Source organism: Nerophis ophidion, linkage group LG07 (genome assembly GCF_033978795.1).
Source record: "Nerophis ophidion isolate RoL-2023_Sa linkage group LG07, RoL_Noph_v1.0, whole genome shotgun sequence".
In the NCBI taxonomy this organism is placed as follows: Eukaryota; Metazoa; Chordata; class Actinopteri; order Syngnathiformes; family Syngnathidae; genus Nerophis; species Nerophis ophidion.
Genome location: NC_084617.1, coordinates 66122584 through 66148873, shown reverse-complemented (window position 1 = coordinate 66148873; position 26290 = coordinate 66122584). Strand labels below are relative to the sequence as shown.

Sequence of the window (26290 nt, the reverse complement as noted above, 5' to 3'; positions counted from 1 at the left end):
TCATGTGAGGGTGAAAGGCCACTAGAAATATGAGTGGATCTGACTCGTCCCACAGCAGCATTACGGCCCGCTGGTGCAAGCTGATCACAATGCTTACTTATCACAGTGCTGCAGTGGGAAGGAGGAGCTCAAGTAGGCTCACAGCACTAGTTTGTTTTGTGGCTGTGGATATACTGTATGCTGTAAAATATACTGTATGCTGTAAAATATACTGTATGCTGTAAAATATACTGTATGCTGTAAAATTCATTCAAACCCAAAGCCGTTCATTTTCCACTGCGCATGTTGTTCGTTCATTTCCTAAACTTCCAAGTTTTATAAAAAAACTGCTTGCATCTTTTGTCAAGCAACTCCTTCGGTTGGGGGGGGCACGAATGTCAGCTTGCTGGTGATGAAACAAACTAAAATGTAAACCCTCATTTATTTTCTGATGCAACCACGTGTAAGAACAATCGCTCGCTTTAAATCTTTATTGATTTAGGAGCTTTTCTTAGTCATCAGAGTGCACTAAATCCCACCTGATGCTTTCAATCAGATCCCACCGGACTCTCTAAATCATTTTAAGATATACCCGAGTTCTTTTTTTTTTTTTTTTAGGGTGGCATGTTAGACACACCTTGGAACTCAAATCAGGATTTGGGAATGAGAAACTTTCATGTGGTAAGAATAGTGCAATATAAATAATGATTGAATAATACATGCTCCATCAAAGATTTCATTCATTTAGCAATATTTATTAAGTCATGTCGTCATCTAGCGTCTGCATTTATTTATACGTGTGTTTAAAACAGGGCTTCCAAAGTTAAAGTGTGAACACATGCATACAATAATCACAAAAATATGTCAATAATCAATTATGATGATAATGATAATGATTAGATTTGTATAGCGCTTTTATATCAACTACAAACCCCGTTTCCATATGAGTTGTGGAATTGTGTTAGATGTAAATATAAACGGAATACAATGATTTGCAAATAATTTTCAACCCATATTCAGTTGAATATGCTACAAAGACAACATATTTGATGTTCAAACTGATAAACACTTTTTTTTGTTGTTGCAAATAAACATTAACTTTAGAATTTGATGCCAGCAACAGGTGACAAAGAAGTTGGGAAAGGTGGCAATGTGAGGAATGCTCATCAAACACTTATACGGAACATCCCACAGGTGTGCAGGCTAATTGGGAACAGGTGGGTGCCATGATTGGGTATAAAAATATATATTTCCATGAAATATGTTACGATTTGGTGGGCGCATTGTGATGCGCGGAGGTGTCGGCCCCAAGATGCCAAAGACGGGAGCAAGCAGGAGTGGAGGTAGGAACCAGATTTAATAATAAAACACAACAAAACACTTGACAAAGGAAAAGAAAAGGCATGCCACCGCACGAAAAGCTAAATGCTACTTGTAGCAAGGGTAGAGTTCAAAAGTCCGTAAGCAGTGCGAGCCGAGCGCGCGGAAAGCTAAGCTAAAACTTAGCAGAGTGAAAAATAATGAGGAATAACAATCGTAACTTGTTGCGTGAGCAAACGAAACAGCCAGGCTGAACTAAGGTAGCAGGTGGTCTTAAATACCACACAAATAATTCAAAACAGGTGTGCGTAGTGAGTCCGTGCAGGAGGCGTAATTAGGTTGCCATGGTGACAGTACAAAACAAGGAAGTGCGCTAACAAACGGGATCGGTTGAGTCCAAAACATGATCAAAACATAGGACAATACAAAAAAGACATAAACATGCTAGAGATGTGTGATCCGGAAGCCGGATCACAACAAAATACTAAGTAATTCACAAACAAGGATGGGGCGAGGGTCACCAATTTGTAAGCAAATTGTCGAAAAGTTTTAGAACAATATTTCTCAACGAGCTATTGCAAGGAATTTAGGGATTTTACCATCGACAATCCGTAAAATCATCAAAAGTTTCAGAGAATCTGGAGAAATCACTGCACGTAAGCGATGATATTACGGACCTTTGAGCCCTCAGGCGGTACTGCATCAAAAACCGACATCAGTGTGTGAAGGATATCACCACATGGGCTCAGGAAAACTTCATAAAACCACTGCCAGAAACTACAGTTGGTCGCTACATCTGTAAGTGCAAGTTAAAACTCTACTATGCAAAGCCAAACCTATTTAGCAACAACACCCTGAAACGCCGCCGGCTTCTCTGGGCCCGAGCTCATCTGAGATGGACTGATGCAAAGTGGAAAAGTGTTCTGTGGTCTGACGAGTCCATCCATCCATCCATCCATTTTCTACCGCTTATTCCCTTTCGGGGTCGCGGGGGGCGCTGGCGCCTATCTCAGCTACAATCGGGCGGAAGGCGGGGTACACCCTGGACAAGTCACCACCTCATCGCAGGGCCAACACAGATAGACAGACAACATTCACACTCACATTCACACACTAGGGCCAATTTAGTATTGCCAATCAACCTATCCCCAGGTGCATGTCTTTGGAAGTGGGAGGAAGCCGGAGTACCCGGAGGGAACCCACGCATTCACGGGGAGAACATGCAAACTCCACACAGAAAGATCCCGAGCCTGGATTTGAACCCAGGACTGCAGGAACTTCGTATTGTGAGGCAGACGCACTAACCCCTCTGCCACCGTGAAGCCCTCTGACGAGTCCACTTTTCAAATTATATTCGGAAACAGAGGACGTAGTGTCCTCCAGAACAAAGAGGAAAATAACCATTTGGATTGTTATAGCCGCAAAAGTGATGGTATGGGGGTGTATTAGTGCCCAAGGCATGGGTAACTTAGACATATGTGAAGGCACCATTAATGCTGAAAGGTCCATACATGTTTTGGAGCAACATATGTTGTCATCCAAGCAACTTTATCATAGACGCCGCTGCTTATTTCAGCAAGACAAGTGTTACATACAGTGTGGCTTCATAGTAAAAGAGTGCGGGTACTTTCCTGGCCCGCCTGCAGTCCAGACCTGTCTCCCATCGAAAATGTGTGGCGCATTATGAAACGTAAAATACGACAGCGGAGACTGTTGATCGACTGAAGCTCTACATAAAACAAGAATGGTAAAAAATTCCACTTTCAAAGCTTCAACAATTAGTTTCCTCGGTTCCCAAACATTTATTGAGTGTTGTTAAAAGAAAAGGTGATGTAGCACAGTGGTGAACATGCCCTTTCCCAACTACTTTGGCACGTGTTGCAGCCATGAAATTCTAAGATAATTATTATTTGCAAAAAATAATAAAGTTTTTGAGTTTGAACATCTAATATCTTGTCTTTGTAGTGCATTCAATTGGAAATGGGTTGAAAAGAATTTGCAAATCATTGTATTCCGTTTATATTTACATCTAACACAATTTCCCAACTCATATGGAAACAGGGTTTGTATATCAGGGGTCGGCAACCTTTACCACTCAAAGAGCCATTTTGACCTGTTTCACAAAATAAAGAAAACAAAGGGGGCCGCAAAACTTTTGAAATTTAAAATGCAATAACACTGCATACAGAGAATTTTTTTATTATTATTATTATTTGTGCTATGTATAAACCAGGGGTCTCAGACATGCGGCCCGCACCTTAATGAGAAAATTAGTCCGGCCGCGAGTTTTACATGAATGCCGCTTGAAAGCATTACACTTACGTTGAAGAGGTTCATTTAGAACTACTGGTGTGTATTTACAAATGGTGGATTTATATAGGCTAGTAAGCTACCTTACTGGCCTATATAAATCATTTATAAATAAAAGCATTACACTTGCCAACCCACCCATATTTTCCGGAGGTTCCCGAATTCTCAAAATATCTATTCTCGCGAATATCTGATGATATTCATCCAAATAACAATTTTAAGGGAGTGCTATGAAAGCGCTGCCTTTAACGCCCTCTACAACATGCACAAACGGCTTACTAGCCCAGTTACACGTTGTATGTGACTCCTGCAGATGCACGCTCACCGCTGCAAGACATACTTGTTCAACAGCCATACAGGTTACACTGAGGCTTGTAATATAAACAACTTTAACACTCTCACTAATATGCACCCTACTGTGAACCCACACCATACAAGAATGACAAACACATTTCGGGAGAACATCCGCACTGTAAGACAACATAAACACAACAGTACAAATACCCAGAGTCCCATGCGTCCCTGACTCTTCCTGCCCCCCTCCGTGCGTCAGTTGAGGTGGGCGGGTTTAGTGCTAGCGGGTGTGTATAATAACCAGGAAGTAACACAACATAAAGGCAACATAACAATTATACAGAATCCCATGCATCCATGACTCTTCCAGGCTATATTAAACACCCCCCTCGCCCCAAACCCTGCCCACCTCAACTGACGCACGGAGAGGGGGGGTGCTTTGGTGCTAGCGGGGTGTAAAATATATCCTGGAATAGTCATGGATGCATGGGATTCTGGGTAATTGTTATGTTGCGTTTATGTTGTGTTACTGTCAGGATGTTCTCCCGAAATTTGTTTGTCATTCTTGTATGGTGTGGTTTCACAGTGTGGCGCATATTAGTAAGCGTGTTAAAGTTGTTTATATCACAACTTTCAGTGTAACCTGTATGGCTGTTGACTATATGACTTGCAGTCATGTATGCAAACCAGCAGAAGCCACATACAACATGTTACTGGGCTGGCAAGCTGTTAGTACATGTTGTAGAAGGCGTCAAAGGCAATGGCTTCATAGCACGCCCTTATTATTGTTATCTGGGTGACCATCAGCAGATTAGGGAGAATTGTTTTGGCTCCCATTATCTTCTTTATTTTGTGAAACGGGTCAATATGGCTCTTTGAGTGGTAAAGGTTGCCGACCCCTGATATATGCATGATATATGGTAGGCGGCATAGCTCGGTTGGTAGAGTGGCCGTGCCAGCAACTTGAGGGTTGCAGGTTCGATTCCCGCTTGTGTCATCCTAGTTACTGTCGTTGTGTCCTTGGGCAAGACACTTTACCCACCTGCTCCCAGTGCCACCCACACTGGTTTAAATGTAACTTAGATATTGGGTTTCACTATGTAAAGCGCTTTGAGTCACTTGAGGAAAGCGCTATATAAATATAATTCACTTCACTTCACAATATTTACTACATAAAACATTTAAAATTAAATATTTGAACTACTTGGAACATTGAAAATAATTCACTATAACATGGATTTTAAAACATTTTAAAATGAAATATTTGAACTAATTGGAGCATTGAAAATAATTCATTATAACATGGATTTTTTTTGGTCATTATTATTTTTTTTGAGCAGTGGCAAAAAAAATCAAAAATAAAGAAAGACAAAATAAAAAAATAAAAAAAACCCGCCTGCATGGCAGCTTTGTGTCAACATTGCAACTTTTTCTCGATAGATTTCCCCTCCTTCTAATATTTTTTATGGTCTTTTTTATTTTTGCAGTAGCATTTCCAGAATGTGTGGCGGGCGGGCAAACAATTAGCGGCGGTCCGCAAATGTCCCCCGGGCCGCACTTTGGATGGACACCCCTGCTTTATGCCGTTTGTCCTGTTGTCTCGGGTTTTTTAGGGTTAATTTTGGTGTTATGTGCCAAAACATAAAACGTCATAGAGGAATGTGTGATGAAATCCTCTGTCATTGAGGCAAGTCATCATAATCCTCTATGACAGGGGTGTCAAACCTACGGGGCCGGGACCGCGGGCCGGTTTGATCCGGCCCGCGATCCGGGTTGGCTAAGTATAAAAATGCGCCGACATTTTTGAATGAAAGAAACCGCTCTGCTTAATGTGTCCACTAGATGTCACAATAGCAATTCTTTGTATCTTTGTAGATGATGCTAAAAAAGTTAAAGTACCAATGATTGTCACACACACACTAGGTGTAGTGAAATGTGTCCTCTGCATTTGACCCATCTCCTTGTTCACCCCCTGGGAGGTGAGGGGAGCAGTGAGCAGCAGCGGTGACACGCCCGGGAATCATTTTTGGTGATTTAACCCCCAATTCCAACCCTTGATGCTGAGTGCCAAAGCAGGGAGGTAATGGGTCGCATTTTTTTTATATTCTTTGGTATGACTCGACACTCTAAATATGTAAAAAAACAAAACACATGTTAGAGCAGTGGTTCCCAACCACCGGGCCGCTCGATTTGGACTGGGCCGCAGAAAATTTTTATATATATATATATATATATTTTTTTTATTATTAAATCAACATAAAAACACAACATACACTTACAATTAGTGCACCAACCCCCCCCCCCCAAAAAAAACATTTTCATGACGAAAACCTCAATTTTTCATGATAAAGAAAAAAAAGAAAAAAAGAACCCCCCCCCCAAATTATCATGCGTTGACCGGTCCGCAGCTACAAAAAGGTTGGAGACCACTGTGTAAGAGCAGTGGTCCCCAACCACTGGGCCGTGGCCCGATTGGTACCGGGCCGCAGAATAATTTTTTATTATTATTTTTGTTATTTTTATTAAATCAACATAAAAACACAAGATACACTTACAATTAGTGCACCCCCCCCCCCAAAAAAAACATTTTCATGACGAAAACCTCAATTTTTCATGATAAAGAAAAAAAAAGAAAAAAAGAACCCCCCCCCAAATTATCATGCGTTGACCGGTCCGCAGCTACAAAAAGGTTGGAGACCACTGTGTAAGAGCAGTGGTCCCCAACCACCGGGCCGTGGCCCGATTGGTACCGGGCCGCAGAATAATTTTTTATTATTATTTTTGTTATTTTTATTAAATCAACATAAAAACACAAGATACACTTACAATTAGTGCACCAACCCAAAAAAAAACATTTTCATGACGAAAACCTCAATTTTTCATGATAAAGAAAAAAAAAAAAAAAAGAACCCCCCCCCCCCCCCACAAATTATCATGCGTTGACCGGTCCGCAGCTACAAAAAGGTTGGGGACCACTGTGTAGGAGCAGTGGTCCCCAACCACCGGGCCGTGGCCCGATTGGTACCGGGCCGCAGAATAATTTTTTATTATTATTTTTGTTATTTTTATTAAATCAACATAAAAACACAAGATACACTTACAATTAGTGCACCCCCCCCCCCCAAAAAATAACATTTTCATGACGAAAACCTCAATTTTTCATGATAAAGAAAAAAAAAAAAAAAGAACATCCCCCCCCAAATTATCATGCGTTGACCGGTCCGCAGCTACAAAAAGGTTGGGGACCACTGTGTAAGAGCAGTGGTCCCCAACCACCGGGCCGTGGCCCGATTGGTACCGGGCCGCAGAATAATTTTTTATGATTATTTTTTTTATTTTTATTAAATCAACATTAAAACACAAGATACACTTACAATTAGTGCACCAAACCCCCCCCAACCCCCCGCCCCCCACTCCCCCCCAAAAATAAAATTTTCATGACGAAAACCTAAATTATTCATGATAAAGAAAAAAAAAAAAGAACCCTTCCCCCCCAAATTATCATGCGTTGACCGGTCCGCAGCTACAAAAAAGTTGGGGACCACTGTGTAAGAACAGTGGTCCCCAACCACTGGGCCGTGGCCCGATTGGTACCGGGCTGCAGAAGATTTTTTTATTCATTTTTATTAAAAAAAAATATATATATATATTATTATTATTTTTTTTTATTACATCAACATAAAAAAAACACAATATACACATACAATTACTGCACCAACCACAAAAAACTAAATTTTTCATGACAAAGACACACAAAAAAAAAGGATTCCCTCCAATTAACCCCTCCCCCCTCCACGACCCCCCTCCCCACACCCGGGCTGCGGGACAAATTATTAAGCATTGACCGGTCCGCGGATACAACAAGGTTGGGGACCACTGTTAGAGCACCAGACAAAAAAAATAGCAAACTATCAATCAATGTTTACTTCTATCCATTTTCTACCGCTTATTCCCTTTCGAGGTCGCGGGGGGCGCTGGCGCCTATCTCAGCTATAATCGGGCGGAAGGCGGGGTACACCCTGGACAAGTCGCCACCTCATCGCAGGGCCAACACAGATAGACAGACAACATTCACACTCACATTCACACACTAGGGCCCATTTAGTGTTGCCAATCAACCTATCCCCATTACTTATATAGCCCTAAATCACTAGTGTCTCAAAGGGCTGCACAAACCACAACACAAACCACCACCACATCCTCGGTAGGCCCACATAAGGGCAAGGAAAACTCACACCAGTAACATCTTGTAATTAGATTTTGATATAATTTTTGTATTATGAAAACATTGAAAATAAACACCAATGAGTTGACTGATGAACATGATCCCATCATTTATTCAGAAAGTATAAATAACGACAAATAAAGATAGAATAATTCAATCCGCAACATGTACTGCAAGTGTAAAAAAAACAACAACATTATTATTTGTAAATTTTCAGAACGTGCTTTTTATATTTTTAAACAAAGAAAACAATCGGAAGTTGTCTTTATTTTTAAGTTATCCTGCCGTGATTTTACCAGTGTGGCCCACTCGGGTGTAGATTTTGCTCCATCAATGAGTTTGACGCCCCTGCTCTATGACATATATGCAAAATAAAGAAATAAATGCTGTATATTTGAAAAAAAAAAAAAATGCAACACATTTTGCGTGCAAGTCAAGACTGAGGCGAATTTCCAAGGTATCGTCTCTCTCCCGCGGAGCCGGTGGGTGCATAATGAAGAGCCTCATTACCGGGTGATCTCGCATGAGAAGACATACGTCACGTTCTGCTCCAGTCAAGCCGCGCAGGGTTAATCCTACCAGCTGCGCAGTGGCCGTGCTTTCCCGGGCGGATGAACAGTGACAGATGATGACTTTAGCGCCCTGAGCTTTGCGCGCAAGAACCACACAGCCTCGGCGATCTGTGGAACGGACTTCCAGACGTGAAGAACCCACCTAACCCGGAGGATTTATGGATATACTCATCTTTATTTTCTCTTAATAATCATCCAAAATCAATTGCTCTTTTTTGTTACACACTCAAGGGAGCGGGCTCGTTACGCGCAACTTTTACGCACGTACACCGTTTGCGTGTCCGACCACAACAGGTGTTATTTATCTATTTATTTATTTATTTATTTTTACATCAACTGCAGCATGGATGAAGACACCTTTTTTACGTTTTGCTGAAGCGGGAGGGCTTGCAAGTGGTCCCGACGGGGGAGGGGTGGGGGGGAAACACAACAAGAGAGGAGCCGCGCTTGGGCGCAAACATGAGCTTTCGCCGCTCCGTCTGGAGGATCTTACACCTGATTCTTGCCACCGTTGCAGCAGTGCTCCCTCAAGGTAAGTGGGACGCTGATATTTCAATGCAACTACATGAATACACGCTGCCGTGCAGGAGTGAAAGAACAAAACAAGAAAGGAATAGCTCGGCTGCAGGGGGAGGCAGCGGCGCTGGCAAATCAGCTTTCTCTATCTGTTTAAATAATAGATAAATGTCCTCATTTGTGACACAAACTTACATCTCGCTCTTGCATTCCAAACCAGCTTTACACATGTCTCATTATGGCATTATGAAACATTCAGCACCAAATAAGTAAAAGAACTCACGATGCCATGTATTGCAACTTTGATCAATGCATTATGCACAATTTGTCTTTGGAATATGCTATATTAGTTTCTCATGTATGATACAATTTAGATATACAGTAAACTTACACATGTCTCAAGTTATGGCATTATGAAACATTCAGCGCCAAATAAGTAAAAGAGCTCCCAATTTCATGTATTGCAACTTAATCAGTGCCCAATGCATTATGCACACTTTCTCGTTGGAATATACTATTTTAGTCCCTCATGTATGATACCATTTAAATATACAGTAAACTTACACATGTCTCATTATGGCATTATGAAACATTCAGTGCCAAATAAGTAAAAGAGCTCACGATGCCATGTATTGGAACTTTGATCAATGCATTATACACAATTTGTCTTTGGAATGTACTATATTCGTTTCTCAAGTATGATACAATTTAGATATATAGTAAACTCACACATGTCTCATTATGGCATTATGAAATATTCAGCGCCAAATAAGTAAAAAAAAGCTCATTGTTTAATGTATTGCAACTTTGCCCAATGCATTATGCACAATTTGTCTTTGGAATATAATATATTAGTTTCTCATGTATGATACAATTTATATATATAGTAAACTTACACATGTCTCATTATGGCAAAATGAAATATTCAGCGCCAAATAAGTAAAAGAGCTCACGATGCCATGTATCGCAACTTTGATCAATGCATTATGCACAATTTGTCTTTGGAATATGCTATATTAGTTTCTCATGTATGATACAATTTAAATATATAGTAAACTTACACATGTCTCATTATGGCATTGGGAAATATTCAGCGCCAAATAAGTAAAAAGAGCTCACAATTTCATGTATTGCAACTTAATCCCTTCCCAATGCATTATGCACACATTCTCGTTGGAATATACTATTTTAGTCTCTCCTGTATGATACAATTTAAACATACAGTAAATTTACACATGTCTCAAGTTATGGCATTATGAAACATTCAGCACCAAATAAGTAAAAGAGCTCACAATTTCATGTATTGCAACTTAATCCATGCCCAATGCATTATGCACACGTTCTCGTTGGAATATACTATTTTAGTCTCTCATGTATGATATCATTTAAATATACAGTAAACTTACACATGTCTCATTATGGCATTATGAAACATTCAGCGCCAAATATGTAAAAGAGCTCACAATTTCATGTATTGCAAATTTGCCCAATGCATTATGCACAATTTGTCTTTGGAATATGCTATATTGGTCTCTCATGTATGATACAATTTAAATATACAGTAAACTTACACATGTCTCATTATGGCATTATGAAACATTCAGCGCCAAATAAGTAAAAGAGCTCACAATTTCATGTATTGCAACTTAATCCATGCCCAATGCATTATGCACACTTTCTTGTTGGAATATACTATTTTAGTCTCTCATGTATGATACAATTTAAATATACAGTAAACTTACACATGTCTCATTATGGCATTATGAAACATTCAGCGCCAAATAAGTAAAAGAGCTCACAATTTCATGTATTGCAACTTAATCCATGCCCAATGCATTATGCACACTTTCTTGTTGGAATATACTATTTTAGTCTCTCATGTATGATACAATTTAAATAGACAGTAAACTTACACATGTCTCATTATGGCATTATGAAACATTCAGCGCCAAATATGTAAAAGAGCTCACAATTTCATGTATTGCAACTTTGCCCAATGCATTATGCATAATTTTTCTTTGGAATATGCTATATTGGTTTCTCATGTATGATACAATTTAGATATATAGTAAACTTACACATGTCTCATTATGGCATTATGAAACATTCAGCGCCAAATATGTAAAAGAGCTCACAATTTCATGTATTGCAACTTTGCCCAATGCATTATGCACAATTTTTCTTTGGAATATGCTATATTGGTTTCTCATGTATGATACAATTTAGATATATAGTAAACTTACACATGTCTCATTATGGCATTATGAAACATTCAGCGGCAAAAAAGAAAAAGAGCTCACAATTTCATGTATTGCAACTTTGCCCAATGCGTTATGCACACTTTCTCGTTGGAATATACTATTTTAGCCTCTCATGTATGATACAATTTAAATATACAGTAAACTCACACATGTCTCATTATGGCATTATGAAACATTCAGCGCCAAATAAGTAAAAGAGCTCATGGTTTCATGTATTGCAACTTTGCCCAATGCATTATGCACAATTTGTCTTTGGAATATACTATATTGGTTTCTCATGTATGATACAATTTAAATATATAGTAAACTTACACATTTCTCATTATGGCATTGTGAAATATTCAGCGCCAAATAAGTAAAAAGAGCTCACAATTTCATGTATTGCAACTTAATCCATTCCCAATGCATTATGCACACATTCTCGTTGGAATATACTATTTTAGTCTCTCCTGTATGATACAATTTAAACATACAGTAAATTTACACATGTCTCAAGTTATGGCATTATGAAACATTCAGCACCAAATAAGTAAAAAGAGCTCACAATTTCATGTATTGGAATTTAATCCATGCCCAATGCATTATGCACACTTTCTCGTTGGAATATACTATTTTAGTCCCTCATGTATGATACCATTTAAATATACAGCAAACTTACACATGTCTCATTGTGGCATTATGAAACATTCAGTGCCAAATAAGTAAAAGAGCTCACGATGCCATGTATTGCAACTTTGATCAATGCATTATGCACAACTTGTCTTTGGAATATGCTATATTAGTTTCTCATGTATGATACAATTTAGATAGACAGTAAACTTACACATGTCTCATTATGGCAAAATGAAATATTCAGCGCCAAATAAGTAAAAAGAGCTCACGATGCCATGTATTGCAACTTTGATCAATGCATTATGCAGACTTTCTGTTTAGAATATGCAATATTAGTTTCTCATGTACTATACAATTTAAATAGACAGTAAACTTACACATGTCTCATTATGGCATTATGAAACATCCATCCATCCATCCATTTTCTACCGCTTATTCCCTTTCGGGGTCGCGGGGGGCGCTGGCGCCTATCTCAGCTACAATCGGGCGGAAGGCAGGGTACACCCTGGACAAGTCGCCACCTCATCGCAGGGCCAACACAGATAAACAGACAACATTCACACTCACATTCACACACTAAGGTCAATTTAGTGTTGCCAATCAACCTATCCCCAGGTGCATGTCTTTGGAAGTGGGAGGAAGCCGGAGTACCCGGAGGGAACCCACGCATTCACGGGGAGAACATGCAAACTCCACACAGAAAGATCCCGAGCCTGGATTTGAACCCAGGACTGCAGGAACTTCGTATTGTGAGACATTCAGCGCCAAATAAGTCAAAGAGCTCACGATTTCATGTATTGCAACTTTGCCCAATGCATTACGCACACTTTCTCTTTGGAATATGCTACATTAGATTCTCATGTACAATACAATTTAAATAGACAGTAAACTTACACATGTCTCAAGTTATGGCTTTATGAAACATTCAGCGCCAAATAAGCAAAAGAGCTCACGGTTTCATGTATTGCAACATAATCCATCCCCAATGCATTATGCACAATTTCTCTTTGGAATATGCTATATTAGTTTCTCATGTATAATGCAATTTAAATATACAGTAAACTTACACATGTCTCATTATGGCATTACGAAGCATTCAGCGCCAAATAAGTTTAAGAGCTCACGATGTCATGTATTGCAACTTTGCCCAATGCATAATGCACACTTTCTCTTTGGAATATACTATATTAGTTTCTCCTGTATGATACATTTCATAAATATACAGTAAACTTATACTTGTCTCATTAAGGCATTAGGAAACATTCAGCGCCAAATAACTAAAAGAGCTCACGATTTCATGTGGATAGATAGTACTTTATTATGTATTGCAACTTTGCCCAATGCATTATGCAGACTTTCTCTTTGGAATATACTATATTAGTTTCTCATGTATAATACATGTTGAATATCCAGTAAATGCACTCTCACTGCACATATACTGTATCTGGCGTTCTTAAGAAACCCCAAATACTTTTTATACAATACAGATAAAAAAAGGCCAATAAATCTTTCCATTCCATTCTTAATCATCTTTAATACTATTATTGGACAACCTCTGTCAGTCTGCCTGCACCCCCGCACCCTCTGTTTATCTTCTCCAGCCCCTCCTCACTCCACAGCCTCCACTACACTACATCATCTGTTTTATGGTTTAATAACCCCCCCCCCCCCCCCCCCCTCTCTATTGCGTGTATAAAAGAAATAGTGAAAAGTATAATAAGGTTGCCAAATGACGTTTGATCATTGAAGAGGATTTTCCTTGAACCGGTGTAGTGTTCTTATTTTTTCGCAAGCTCTCCAGCACTGTCATCACATCATTTATAATTCATGGCCCAATAACACATCTAAGAAATTAAAGTATGCCTCCCCAAAAAAAACTTTGTTTTTTGATGTCCATGTGTGTATTTATATTTCGCTCTCATCAGCCGCAACACTGTTGCATCTGCAGGTTTTATAAAGATGACTTTCTCTCCCTTTGCAAACAAAGATAAAACATCTCTCCGTTTTACTACATTACTTTAGCACTATGTTTATTATTGTGGTCTTGAACTGCACTGCAGTGTAGCGAGAGGTGCAAATGGTTGTATAATGCAGTGTAGTTGTTCATCACGGTAATAGGCCCACACATACAGGAGCACTCAATGGCGGTTGTACCCTTTTATGCAGGGGTGTCAAACTCATTTTTAGATCGGGAGAAAAATCTTACCCCCAAGTGGGATGGACTGGTAAAATCACGGCATGATAACTTAAAAATAAAGACAACTTCAGATTGTAGGGGTGTAACGGTACGTCTATTTGTATTGAACCGTTTCGGTACGGGGGTTTTGGAAGCGGAAGTCTTCACAAGCTGCTCTGCTTTCTGCCTCTGTCTGAGCAGTGATTACCAGCATTGTCCCGCCCACACAAACATCTGATTGGTTACATACAAAGTCAATCAGCAGTGCGTATTCAGAGCGATGTAGTCAATGCTTTAGCGTCGAGCAAAGATATTCATTTAACGGGGGAGCAGCAGACTCTACCCAAATTATACTAAACACTTCCCAGTCATAACTATTACAAACATCACTATGAGCCCGTTGACCTTCTAGAAACTTAAACTGCAGCTCAGCTAGCTCACAGTATAGGCCAGGGGTGCCCATTACGTCGATCGCGAGCTACCAGTCGACCGCGGGGGGGGTGTCAGTCGATCTCCAGTCAGGCTTTTAAAAAAAATAGACCTAAAAATTAGTGATCATTAATCTTCACCAAGACGTCACTTAAATGACATTCACGGTACCGGAGGGTCTTGTGAGATGACGCTGGCTGCTGCAAGATCATTATTATTAAAATATGACCGAGAGGAAGGCGAGAAACACTTTTTATTTCAACAGACTCTCGCGCCGTACCTTCCGTCAAAACTCTAAAGGCCGACTGCACATTTCCTATCTTCACAATAAAAGCCCTGCTTCATGCTGCCTGCGCTAACTAAATACAGAGTCTCGGAAAACTGGCGTGCACAAGCGATCCCTCAGAAAGCTGGCGTGCACATCACTTGTGCACGCCAGCTTTCCGAGACTCTTATTTTGTTAGCGCAGGCAGCATGAAGCAGGGCTTTTATTGTGAAGATAGGAAATGTGCAGTCGGCCTTTAGAGTTTTGACGGAAGGGACGGCGCGAAAGTCTGTTGAAATAAAAAGTGTTTCTCGCCTTCCTCTCTGTCATTTTTTCATAATAATGAACTGGCAGCAGCCAGCGTCATCTCGAAAGACCCTCGGCTGCCGTGAATGTCAATCAAGCAAGCTACGGAATTTGCCGCCAATGTTTTTCTTGTAAAGTGTATGGAAGCTGGATGAATTAGATGCCAAAAACCAACCACTTTCATGTGGTATTGTACAGAAAGGACCACTTTTTTTCTCCTCCATTTGAAAATGTGGGCGTTATCATCATTACTGTCTGATTCCAATCAATGCAAGTCATCAGAATCAGGTAATACACCAACTTATATTCTTGTCTTTGTGAAAGAAAGACATCTATATGTGTTACACATGCTTGTATTATCATTAAACACATTTAACTTGTTTACAAAAATGTCTCTTTCATAAATAAATAAATATAAATGATATATATAAATGAGGTAGATCCCCTCGAGTTGGTCAATTGAAAAGTAGCTCGCCTGCAGAAAAAGTGTGGGCACCCCTGGTATAGGCTTTAGCTCAATTAGCTTTTAGCGTAACCTTAGCTCATTTGGCTGTGTGTGTGTGTGTGTGTGTGTGTTAGGGGCAGCAAAGCCCTGTCTGTCTGTTATTTCATTGAACTCCATTGTGTTTAGGGATGAATAGTCTCTCCTATTGCAATTTTACTATTTTTGAGCAATAGTTACATGAATCATTAGTAATGTAACAGCCTAGTTTTGAATAGCAGGGTCCCTGCTATCACATGTTGATAAAAATATAACATTTACATAATAAAAGTCAACTACAGGCTTCCCAAATGCTGTAATAAATTAAGCATGATGAGTTGACTTGAAACAGTTTCAATGGAAACTGTTTAATGTTGCACTTTTTATATGTAGAAGAAAGGTTTTTTCATTGTATTTAATCAAAGCAACAACTTGAGGCAGTTTAATGTGAATTAAAGTGGGCAGAATTATTATAGTGTTCCCAATGTTAAAAGGATAAAGCCAATGTTTACAAATTTGGTAAATAAATAACCCCAAAAATTATATTTTGTTGTTTTCTTACTGTACCGAAAATGAACCGAACCGTGACCTCTCAACCGAGGTACGTACCGAACCGAAATGTTTGTGTACCGTTACACCCCTATCAGATTGTTTTCTTTGTTTAAAAATAAAAACAAGCACATCCTGAAAATGTACAAATCGTATTGTTGGTGGGGTTTTTTTACACTTACATGTTGCGGTTAATAGTATTCTGTCTTTTATTTGTTGTTATTTATACTTTCTGAATAAATTAAGTGATAATGTTCATTAGTCAACTCGTTGGTGTTCATTTTCAATCAATCAAGATAAAAAAAAGATATCAAAATGTAATTACAGGATGTTATTTATGTAGTTTGCCCATTTTCCTCCACTGATGCACTAACATGGTTTATTTATTTTATATCCATCCATCCATCTTTTCATCGCAGGGCATACTTTCCGACCCTCCAGGATTTTCCGAGAGACTCCCGAAATTAAGCGCCTCTCCCGAAAACCTCCCGGGACAAATTTTCTCCCGAAAATTTCCCAAAATTCAGGCGCAGCTGGAGGCCACGCCCCCTCCAGCTTCGTGCGGACCCAAATGACGTGTCGACAGCCTGTTTTCACGTCCGCTTTCCCGCAATATAAACAGAGTGCCTGCCCAATGACGTTGTAACTGTAGAATGATCGAGCGTGAGTTCTTGGTTTCTTATGTGGGTTTATTGTCATTAACGTCCTCCTAGCGCGGCAACAACACACAACAACAGCAGTCACGTTTTCGTCTATCGTAAAGCAGTTCGTCTGCCGTAAACAGCAATGTTACAACACTCTTAAACAGGACAATACTGCCATCTACTGTGAATGCATATGTGACAATAACATCTACGGCTTTTAGAGCAGTGGTTCTCAAACTTTTTTCAGTGATGTACCCCCTGTGAACATTTTTTTAATTCAAGTACCACCTAATCAGAGCAAAGCATTTTTGGTTGAAAAAAAAAAAGATAAAGAAGTAAAATACAGCACTATGTCATCAGTGTCTGATTTATTAAATTGTATAACAGTGCAAAATGTTGCTCATTTGTAGTGGTCTTTCTTGAACTATTTGGGAAAAAATATATTATCCAGCCATCCATTTTCTACCGCTTATTCCCATTGGGGTCGTGGGGGTGGCTGGTGCCTATCTCAGCTACAGTCGGGCAGAAGGCGGGGTATACCCTGGACAAGTCGCTACTAAAAACTTGTTGAAAAATAAACAAGTGATTCAAATACAAATAAAGATTTCTACACATACTGCGATGAGTTGGCGACTTGTCCAGGGTATACGCATCTTCCGCCCGATTGTAGCTGAGACAGGCACCAGCGCCCCCCGCGACCCCAAAGGGAATAAGCGGTAGAAAATGGATGGATGGATAGCTGAAAATATACTCCTCCCCTCTTAACCACGCCCCGCCCCCAACCACGCCCCTCGCCCAACCCTGGACCACGCCCCCCACCACCCACCCTCCACCTCCCGAAATCGGAGGTCTCATTGTTGGCAAATATGTTGCAGGGTCAACGGAGATAGACAGACAATATGTAGCATCATCTACAAAGATATAAACAAATGTTAAGGGAATAAGCGGTAGAAAATGGATGGATGGATATTCTGAAATCTAGTGGACACATCGGGAACAGCAGTTTCTTTCATTCCAAAATTATGGCTCATTGATATGGTGAATGGGTTATACTTGTTATACACGTATCGCTCTTTTCTACCTTTTGTTTGCTTTGACACTATTTCCACATTCACCCATTCACACACATATTCACACACTGATGGCGGGAGCTGCCATGCAAGGTGCGAAACCAGGACCCATCAGGAGCAAGGGTGAAGTGTCTTGCTCAAGGACACAACGGACGTGACTAGGATGGTAGAAGGTGGGGATTGCACCAGGAACCTCCAGGTTGCAGGCACAGCGACTTTCCCAATCGCGCCACGCCGTCCCCCGTACATATATATATATATATATATATATATATATTTTTTTTTTAAATATATATTTTTTAAATATATATATATATAGGCCCTGCGATGAGGTGGCGACTTGTCCAGAGTGAAGTGAAGTGAATTATATTTATATAGCGCTTTTCTCTAGTGACTCAACGCGCTTTACATAGTGAAACCCAATATCTAAGTTACATTTAAACCAGTGTGAGTGGCACTGGGAGCAGGTGGGTAAAGTGTCTTGCCCAAGGACACAACAGCAGTGACTAGGATGGTAGAAGCGGGAATTGAACCTGGAACCCTCAAGTTGCTGGCACGGCCACTCTACCAACCGAGCTATACCAAGTTTAACCCGCCTTCCGCCTGAATGCAGCTAAGATAGGCTCCAGCGACCCCCCGCGATCCCAAAAGGGACAATGGTAGAAAATGGATGGATGGATGGATACGTATGTATCCGGCGGTGGCGATGACCAAGAAGAACGCGCAGTTGGAATATAACACTTTATGAACATATGTATATACATATTTATATAATATTTACATATTTATATAATATGTAACTACAAGCTCCATTCACAGGCAGAGTCCCAGTGCTTTTATGAGCTGACGAGCGAGTCAAAAGCCGGAAAAAATAAATAAATATATATATATATGTATATATATATGTATATATTTTTTTTTAAATTTGTGCCGGCCATAATTCTTTCATGGGGGACCGCCACAAATAAATGAATGTGTGGGAAACCCGTCATATATATATACATACATACATATATATATATATATATATATATATATATATATATATATATATATATATATATATATATATATATATATATATATATATATATATATATATATATATATGTATATTGCATTATGTTTTTATTTGATTGGAATTTAAAATGCTCTGCAAGTAATTTGACACTTTATGTGAGTGTCCTCGAACACACCACAGCTATGTGCTGAATTAAACTTCATATCTTTTTCTCACGCTGCAAATGATAGACATTTATATTTTTTTATACCTAATTTTTGCTCCCATATTAATGCTGAGGCTGTGTGTATATGTATGGGTTAAGACCACGGCATAAAGAACCCATACCTTCCAGCTGGCCTAAATTTCACTACTAAGTTCTCTCAATGTATTAACTGAAAGTGAATCTGGCAGTCATTTCCCATAATAGCAATCCGTTTTTTTAGTAATAAGAACTAAATGTTGATGGAACGCTCTCTTTTGATCGCCATAGTCAATATGCCGCACCCTCTTGGTGTGCATCATCTACGGGAGCCCATTTCCTCGCATAGACCGTGTAGATTCATGCTTTATTATTACTTCAAAAGGGATATGGTCAACATTACAAGCAGAAAATAAATGAAACAAGAATCACTATTTCCGGACTTCGCTGCTCTTCCATGGACACCATAGTCCAGGCTTGGGCAATTATTTTGAGTCAGGGGGACAAATTCAGAGAAAAAATTGTGTCTGTGGACTTTTTTTGTAAGGGGTGCCGGAAGTTGTCAAACCCGACCCTGTTCTGTCTCCCTGTGATGTTTGTCTGATCTGGAATGGGATTGTGCTGAAAATTTTAATTTTCCCTTCGGGATTAATAAAGTATTTCTGATTCTATTTTTAGGAACACTAATACAAAATCTCACTATAATGTCGGACTGCTAAAAATGTAATGACAGACAGCTTAAAAAAACAGAATGGAATTTAACATTTTTTTACTGAAAGAGACACCCAGAATGTACCCAAAAATAAAGAATGTGGGATTTACAATATTAATTATGGATGATAAAACTGTCACGCCTATGGATTATGTTTTGTTTTTGTCATGTTTTTGTTATGTTATGTTTTAATTTTGGACATTCAGGTCTGTTTTTGCACTTCCTGGTTTGTTTTCGTCTCCATGCCAACCCATGGATTTTCACCTTGCCCTCTAGTCACGCCCCTGTCCTCAGCCCTCACACCTGTTGGTAATCATTGTCTTAGTAATTATTTAAGCCATTCTGTTTCTGTCCTCATCCTGGCAACTTTAACTAACATTCTGTTACTCTACCTATTATCCTACCTAACTTACCTTGCCAACTTTCATGCCTTGCCACTTTGTTTGTTGTTTTTGTATTTATGCCTCAGTGCAAGTTTTTGGTTTGTTTTGTGCCACAGTTAGTGTTTTTTGTTCGTTTGTATATAGTCATGCCATTGTGCTGTTTTTATTTTGAGTATAGTCTAGTTTGTTATCCGCCATTGTGCGCGCCCTTTGTTTTCCTGTTTTTGTATTATAGTGTTTAAATAAATCAAAATGTACTCACACTCTCGTCTGGTTCGTGCCAATCATCCTTTGCATGGAAGAAGCAAAACGAATCCAAGTCCATGTCCGACAAAAACGCTGAATATTGACAGCATATGAACCTCACACCCCCTCTCGATGGACATATTTTTACAATCAAGCGAAACAGCGAAATATGAACGTGAAGGGTAGGGGTGTAACGGTAGACAAAAATTTCGGTTCGGTACCTACCTCGGTTTAGAGGTCACGGTTCGGTTCATTTTTCGGTACAGTAAGAAAACAACAAAACATACATTTGTTGGTTATTTATTTACCAAATTTGTAAACAATGGCTTTACCCTTTTAACATTGGGAACCCTATAATAATTCTGCCCACGTTAATCAACATTAAACTGCCTCAAATTGTTGCTCAGATTAAATAAAATGACAAAACTTTTCTTCTACATATAAAAAGTGCAACATTAAACAGTTTCAAGTCAACTCATCATGCTTAATTTATCACAGCATCTGGTAAGCTTGTAGTTGATTTTTATTATGTAAATGTTATATTTTTATCAACATCTGAGAGCAGGCACCCTGCCATTCAGAACTTTTCTGTCCGTAAAACACACACACACACACACACACACACACACACACACACAAAGCAAAATGAGCTAACGTTATGCTAAAAGCTAATTAGCCTTCACCTCAAGCCAGAACTGCGAGCGAGCAGAGCTGCAGTTTAAGTTTCTAGAAGGTCAACGGGCTCATAGTGATGTTAGTAGTAGTTGACTGGCAGGTGTTTATTATCATTTGGGGAGAGTACGCTGCCTTATGCTCACCTGCTAAACACCTATCTGCTCGACGCTGAAGCATTTACTACATGCGTTCTGAATACGCACTGCTGATTGGCTGTTATTGCTATATTTGTAACCAATCAGGTGGTTGTGTGGGTGGGACAATGCTGGGTGCTGAGACAGAGGCAGAAGAAGCAAAGCAGCTTGTTAAGACTTTAGCTTAGAAACTCGTTCGGTACACCCCCGTACCGAACCGAAACCCCCGTACCGAAACGGCTCAATACAAATACACGTACCGTTACATCCCTAGTGAACGGTATAGAAAAAACAACCTCCACCTATAATCTGACATATCTGATACATCATTAAGATTTAGAACTTGGTTGTAAAAATCTCCTTCCACTGGCCGCTCTGGAAACACTCTGTGAAAACGTTCCCCAGCCATCCTGCTTGGTGCCCCAAGGCTAGCCGGGAGACATAGTCTTTCCAACGTGTCCTGGGTCTTCCCCGTGAGCTCCTACCGGTCGGACGTGCCCTAAACACATCCCTAGGGAGGCGTTCGGGTGGCATCCTGACCAGATACCCGAACCATATTTAAACAAAAAATATATTCCCTTAGCCCCAATGTTTTCCATTTTCATACATTTTTTAAAATGTTCCAGGGAGCCACTAGTGCGGTGCTAAAGACCCGCAGGTTGCTGACCCCCGGACTAAGCTGGCTGACCTCAGATTTTACAATGTCAGATACGATGCAACTGGTGTTTGTTTTTAGCCCATCGGCTGTTTCTTGTAACTGTCAAAGTTAGTTGGTGACGAACCCCAAGATGCAAAGAAGGAGGATAGGAAAACATGTTTTAATTAAAATACTAGAACAAGAATAAAAGGGGTACAACAAAAAGCGCCCACGAGGCGGAAAACCAAACTAGAAGAGCTAGCATGGGAGCTAGAAAACAAAAGGAGCTTAGCATGGAAGCTAGCAAAAACAAAAGGGACTAGCGTGGAAGCTAGTAGGTAGCGAACAGGAAAACAGAAGTTGTTACTTGTAGAATGAAAACAAAACGGAAGCAGGGAACAGAAGACAGTAAGTTACAAACAGATACCGACATATAGCTTACCGAAAAACCGCAATGACACGACACAAAACGACACGACAGGGGCGACAATACAGAAGTGACATCGACAATAATCCAGCACTCACTGGATGGGAAGACAGGTCTAAATAGGAGATGGGCTGATAGACACCAGGTGTGGCCAGGTGCCAATCAGCCGCAGCTGAGGGGACACAGCACTCAGGGAGAAAGACAGGAAACAGACAGGAACAAAAGACAGGAAATACTACATACACACAGGAAAAAACACAAACAAACTGTCAGGGGCAAGACTGTCAGTAACCAATTTTGATTGGTCAGCAGGCCAAGGATGCAAGGCTCGATAATTTGGATTCAATTCGAAATTGGAGAGAAAATAATTAAAAATACGTAAAAGGCCTCTTGCGATTAATAATTTCCGTGGTTACAACCTTGATGTGAATCAATTGTGGAGCCCCTATCTGGTTTCAAAAAACAGATAGGAACCACTTTTGCCCTTCATTCTTGCGGCGTCCCCCCTTGAGAATGTACATGTGACCCATATCTAAAAGTAAAATTGTTTTAAGGCGCAATGTTTTATACAGCTCTTGTATTTCCTGACAAGTGTGTACAAGGAGAGTAAATATACATCTAATAAAATCATGACAAGCAGCTTGATGATTTAGTTTTTCACCTCCCATCGTTAAAACGTCCGACTTGCATGAAAGAGACATTGTTTATCTCCCGATTAGCTCTGAAGAGCAACGATGCGTTATTGTCGTCTAATAGCGGTGCTATTGGGACTCAATTGACGCGTGTCAGCTGTTTGCTGCATATGGTAAAAACCATTAAGGCTCATTGGAATTCCCAATACCGGTTCAAGGTTTTGCATTTCAACGGAAAAAAATGCCTTATTAATTGCTTGGACTTAAAAGAAAGCTGAAATGTATTTTTCATAAAGCTTGTTTCACTGCAGGGCAAAAACACCCCAAATATATTCAACAGCGTGTTTGTACTAAACATGATGACGCGGAACAATATTTCCCAATTCATCTTTAACTCCATTTTTATTTAAGAGAGTAACACTCAAACCAGAGTGACTTTGCAAGTTATCACAGGTTTAAGTGAAATAGGTTGAACTAGTAATGGGCGGTATGGCTTAAAATCTATACGGCAATATATATTGCAGCTTCTTGCATTAATAATATATATATATATATATATATATATATATATATATATATATATGTATGTATATATATACCAAAATGGATACATGGATTATACAGCAGATTGGCAGAATGTCATGTGGTCAAATGAAACCAAAATATAACTTTTTGGTATAAACGCAACTTGTCGTGTTTGGAGGAAGAAGAATACTGAGTTGCATCCCAAGAACACCATACCTATCAATCAATCAATGTTTATTTATATAGCCCTAAATCACAAATGTCTCAAAGGACTGTACAAACCATTACGACTACGACATCCTCGGAAGAACCCACAAAAGGGCAAGGAAAACTCACACCCAGTGGGCAGGGAGAATTCACATCCAGTGGGACGCCAGTGACAATGATGACTATGAGAAACCTTGGAGAGGACCTCAAATATAGGCAACCCCCCCCCCCCTTCTAGGGGACCGAAAGCAATGGATGTCGAGCGGGTCTAACATGATACTGTGAAAGTTCAATCCATAGTGGCTCCAACACAGCCGCGAGAGTTCAGTTCAAAGCGGATCCAAGACAGCAGCAAGAGTCCCGTCCACAGGAAACCATCCCAAGCGGAGGCGGATCAGCAGCGTAGAGATGTCCCCAACCGATACACAGGCGAGCGGTCCATCCTGGGTCCCGACGAGCGGTCCATCCTGGGTCTCGACTCTGGACAGCCAGTACTTCATCCATGGTCATCGGACCGGACCCCCTCCATCAGGGAGGGGGGGACATAGGAGAAAAAAGAAAAGAAGCGGCAGATCAACTGGTCTAAAAAGGAGGTCTATTTTAAGGCTAGAGTATACAAATGAGTTTTAAGGTGAGACTTAAATGCTTTTTACTGAGGTAGCATCTCAAACTGTTACCGGGAGGGCATTCCAGAGTACTGGAGCCTGAACGGAAAACGCTCTATAGCCCGCAGACTTTTTTTGGGCTCTAGGAATCACTAATAAGCCGGAGTCTTTTGAACGCAGATTTCTTGCCGGGACATATGGTACAATACAATCGGCAATATAGGATGGAGATAGACCGTGTAGTATTTTATACGTAAGTAGTAAAACCTTAAAGTCACATCTTAAGTGCACAGGAAGCCAGTGCAGGTGAGCCAGTACAGGCGTAATGTGATCAAACTTTCTTGTTCTTGTCAAAAGTCTAGCAGCCGCATTTTGTACCAACTGTAATCTTTTAATGCTAGACATGGCGAGACCCGAAAATAATACGTTACAGTGATCGAGACCTACTGTGAAGCATGGGGGTGGAAACATCATGCTTTGGGGCTGTTTTTCTGCTAAGGGGACAGGACGATTGATCCGTGTTAAGGAAAGAATGAATGGGGCCATGTATCGTGAGATTTTGAGCCAAAGCCTCCTTCCATCAGTGAGAACTTTGAATGGTTGACCAAATACTTATTTTCCACTATAATCTAGAAATAAATTCTTAAAAATTCCTACAATGTGAATTCATGGATTTTTTTTTCACATTCTGTCTCTCACAGTTGATGCTATGATGAAAATTACAGACCTCTGTCATCATTTTAAGTGGGAGAACTTGCACAATCGGTGGCTGACTAAATACTTTTTTTCCCCAACTGTATTTATTTGCATGGCATCTTTGGGGTGGACTGTTGCGGTTTGGGCGTATTTAAAAACAGGTGAGCTCCTGAGAAGGAACACGTGCAAGGCTGCAAAGGGGTGAGGTTGCATGTTAAGTACCTTGTTCCGCCGCATTCTCGCTCCAGGAGACGGTGATCCAGTTTATATTCCTCTGGACAGAGATGCTGCCAGCTCTGGTATTAAACTGCACATCTGTCAACTGTGGGGGGGGGGGGGGGGCCTAGTTGGGCCAAGTCAGGACAACCTTGTTCCGGGCTCCATTCTCTTAGCTCCTTACAACTATGTCAGCCGCACAGCAGCAAGGTGAACGGGGGGGGGGATAAGCCATTGTGTTCCTTCAGGGCTTGTGGGTTTTGTCAGGAGGGTGACACATACAGTACGTTCATGTCCCGAGAACTGTCAGACGTCATCGCGGCCCTTTTAGATGAGCCATATGTAAACCGGAGGAGACCACGACAGGCGAACCACTTAAATGTCAGCTTCCTCGGAGGGGCAGGATGACTGATTTTGACACAGAAAAGCTCGGAGCTTTCATTCACGCTTTCGTTCGGGGAGCCGACATCTCAGTAATGCGCAAAGATTTCCAGTCGTGATACACTTAAATGCGGCGCGGTTGCGTTCTGTCGGGGCGCGACGCTGTTTTGCACGCGCTTATGTTGATTTGATCGTAATCTGCACGGTAAACAGCAATGTTTTTGTCCTTGATTCACTAAGTACTGCAAGGAAATTAGCCGGCAGATAAACTGAGCACTCTCCGGTCAACTGCTTTAATCTTTATAATTCTATCGGAAAATATGTATAATGAGGGCACATGGTAGGGTACGCTTAAGCACTTAAAGCAGATAATGCTTCAGTCCATATAATATTTACATGACTGGTTTGTTTATGCTCAAAAGGGTGGCATTATAAAAAAACAATCCACATGTGATCCTTATTGGGATCAGTGTTTATTGAGGAAAACATAAATATTGAATCACACATGATATGCTATTGAAACATACGAAGTTGGGAAATTATGTTAAAGGTAAATAAAAACGGAATACAATGAGTTGCAAATCCTTTTCAACCCATATTCAA

At 40.2% G+C, this 26290-nt stretch overlaps 1 protein-coding gene across 1 annotated transcript in view; it reads left to right on the top strand.

The window, feature by feature from the left end:
- The first annotated feature begins 8917 nt into the window (after positions 1-8917).
- Positions 8918-26290, top strand: part of LOC133556712 (transmembrane protein 132D) — a 144809-nt gene continuing 127436 nt past the window's right edge. Inside the window, exon 1 of the mRNA XM_061906893.1 lies at positions 8918-9232. Within this exon, the coding sequence (XP_061762877.1) occupies positions 9160-9232 (73 nt within the window). The 5' untranslated portion in view covers positions 8918-9159. The remainder of the gene's footprint in view (positions 9233-26290) is intronic.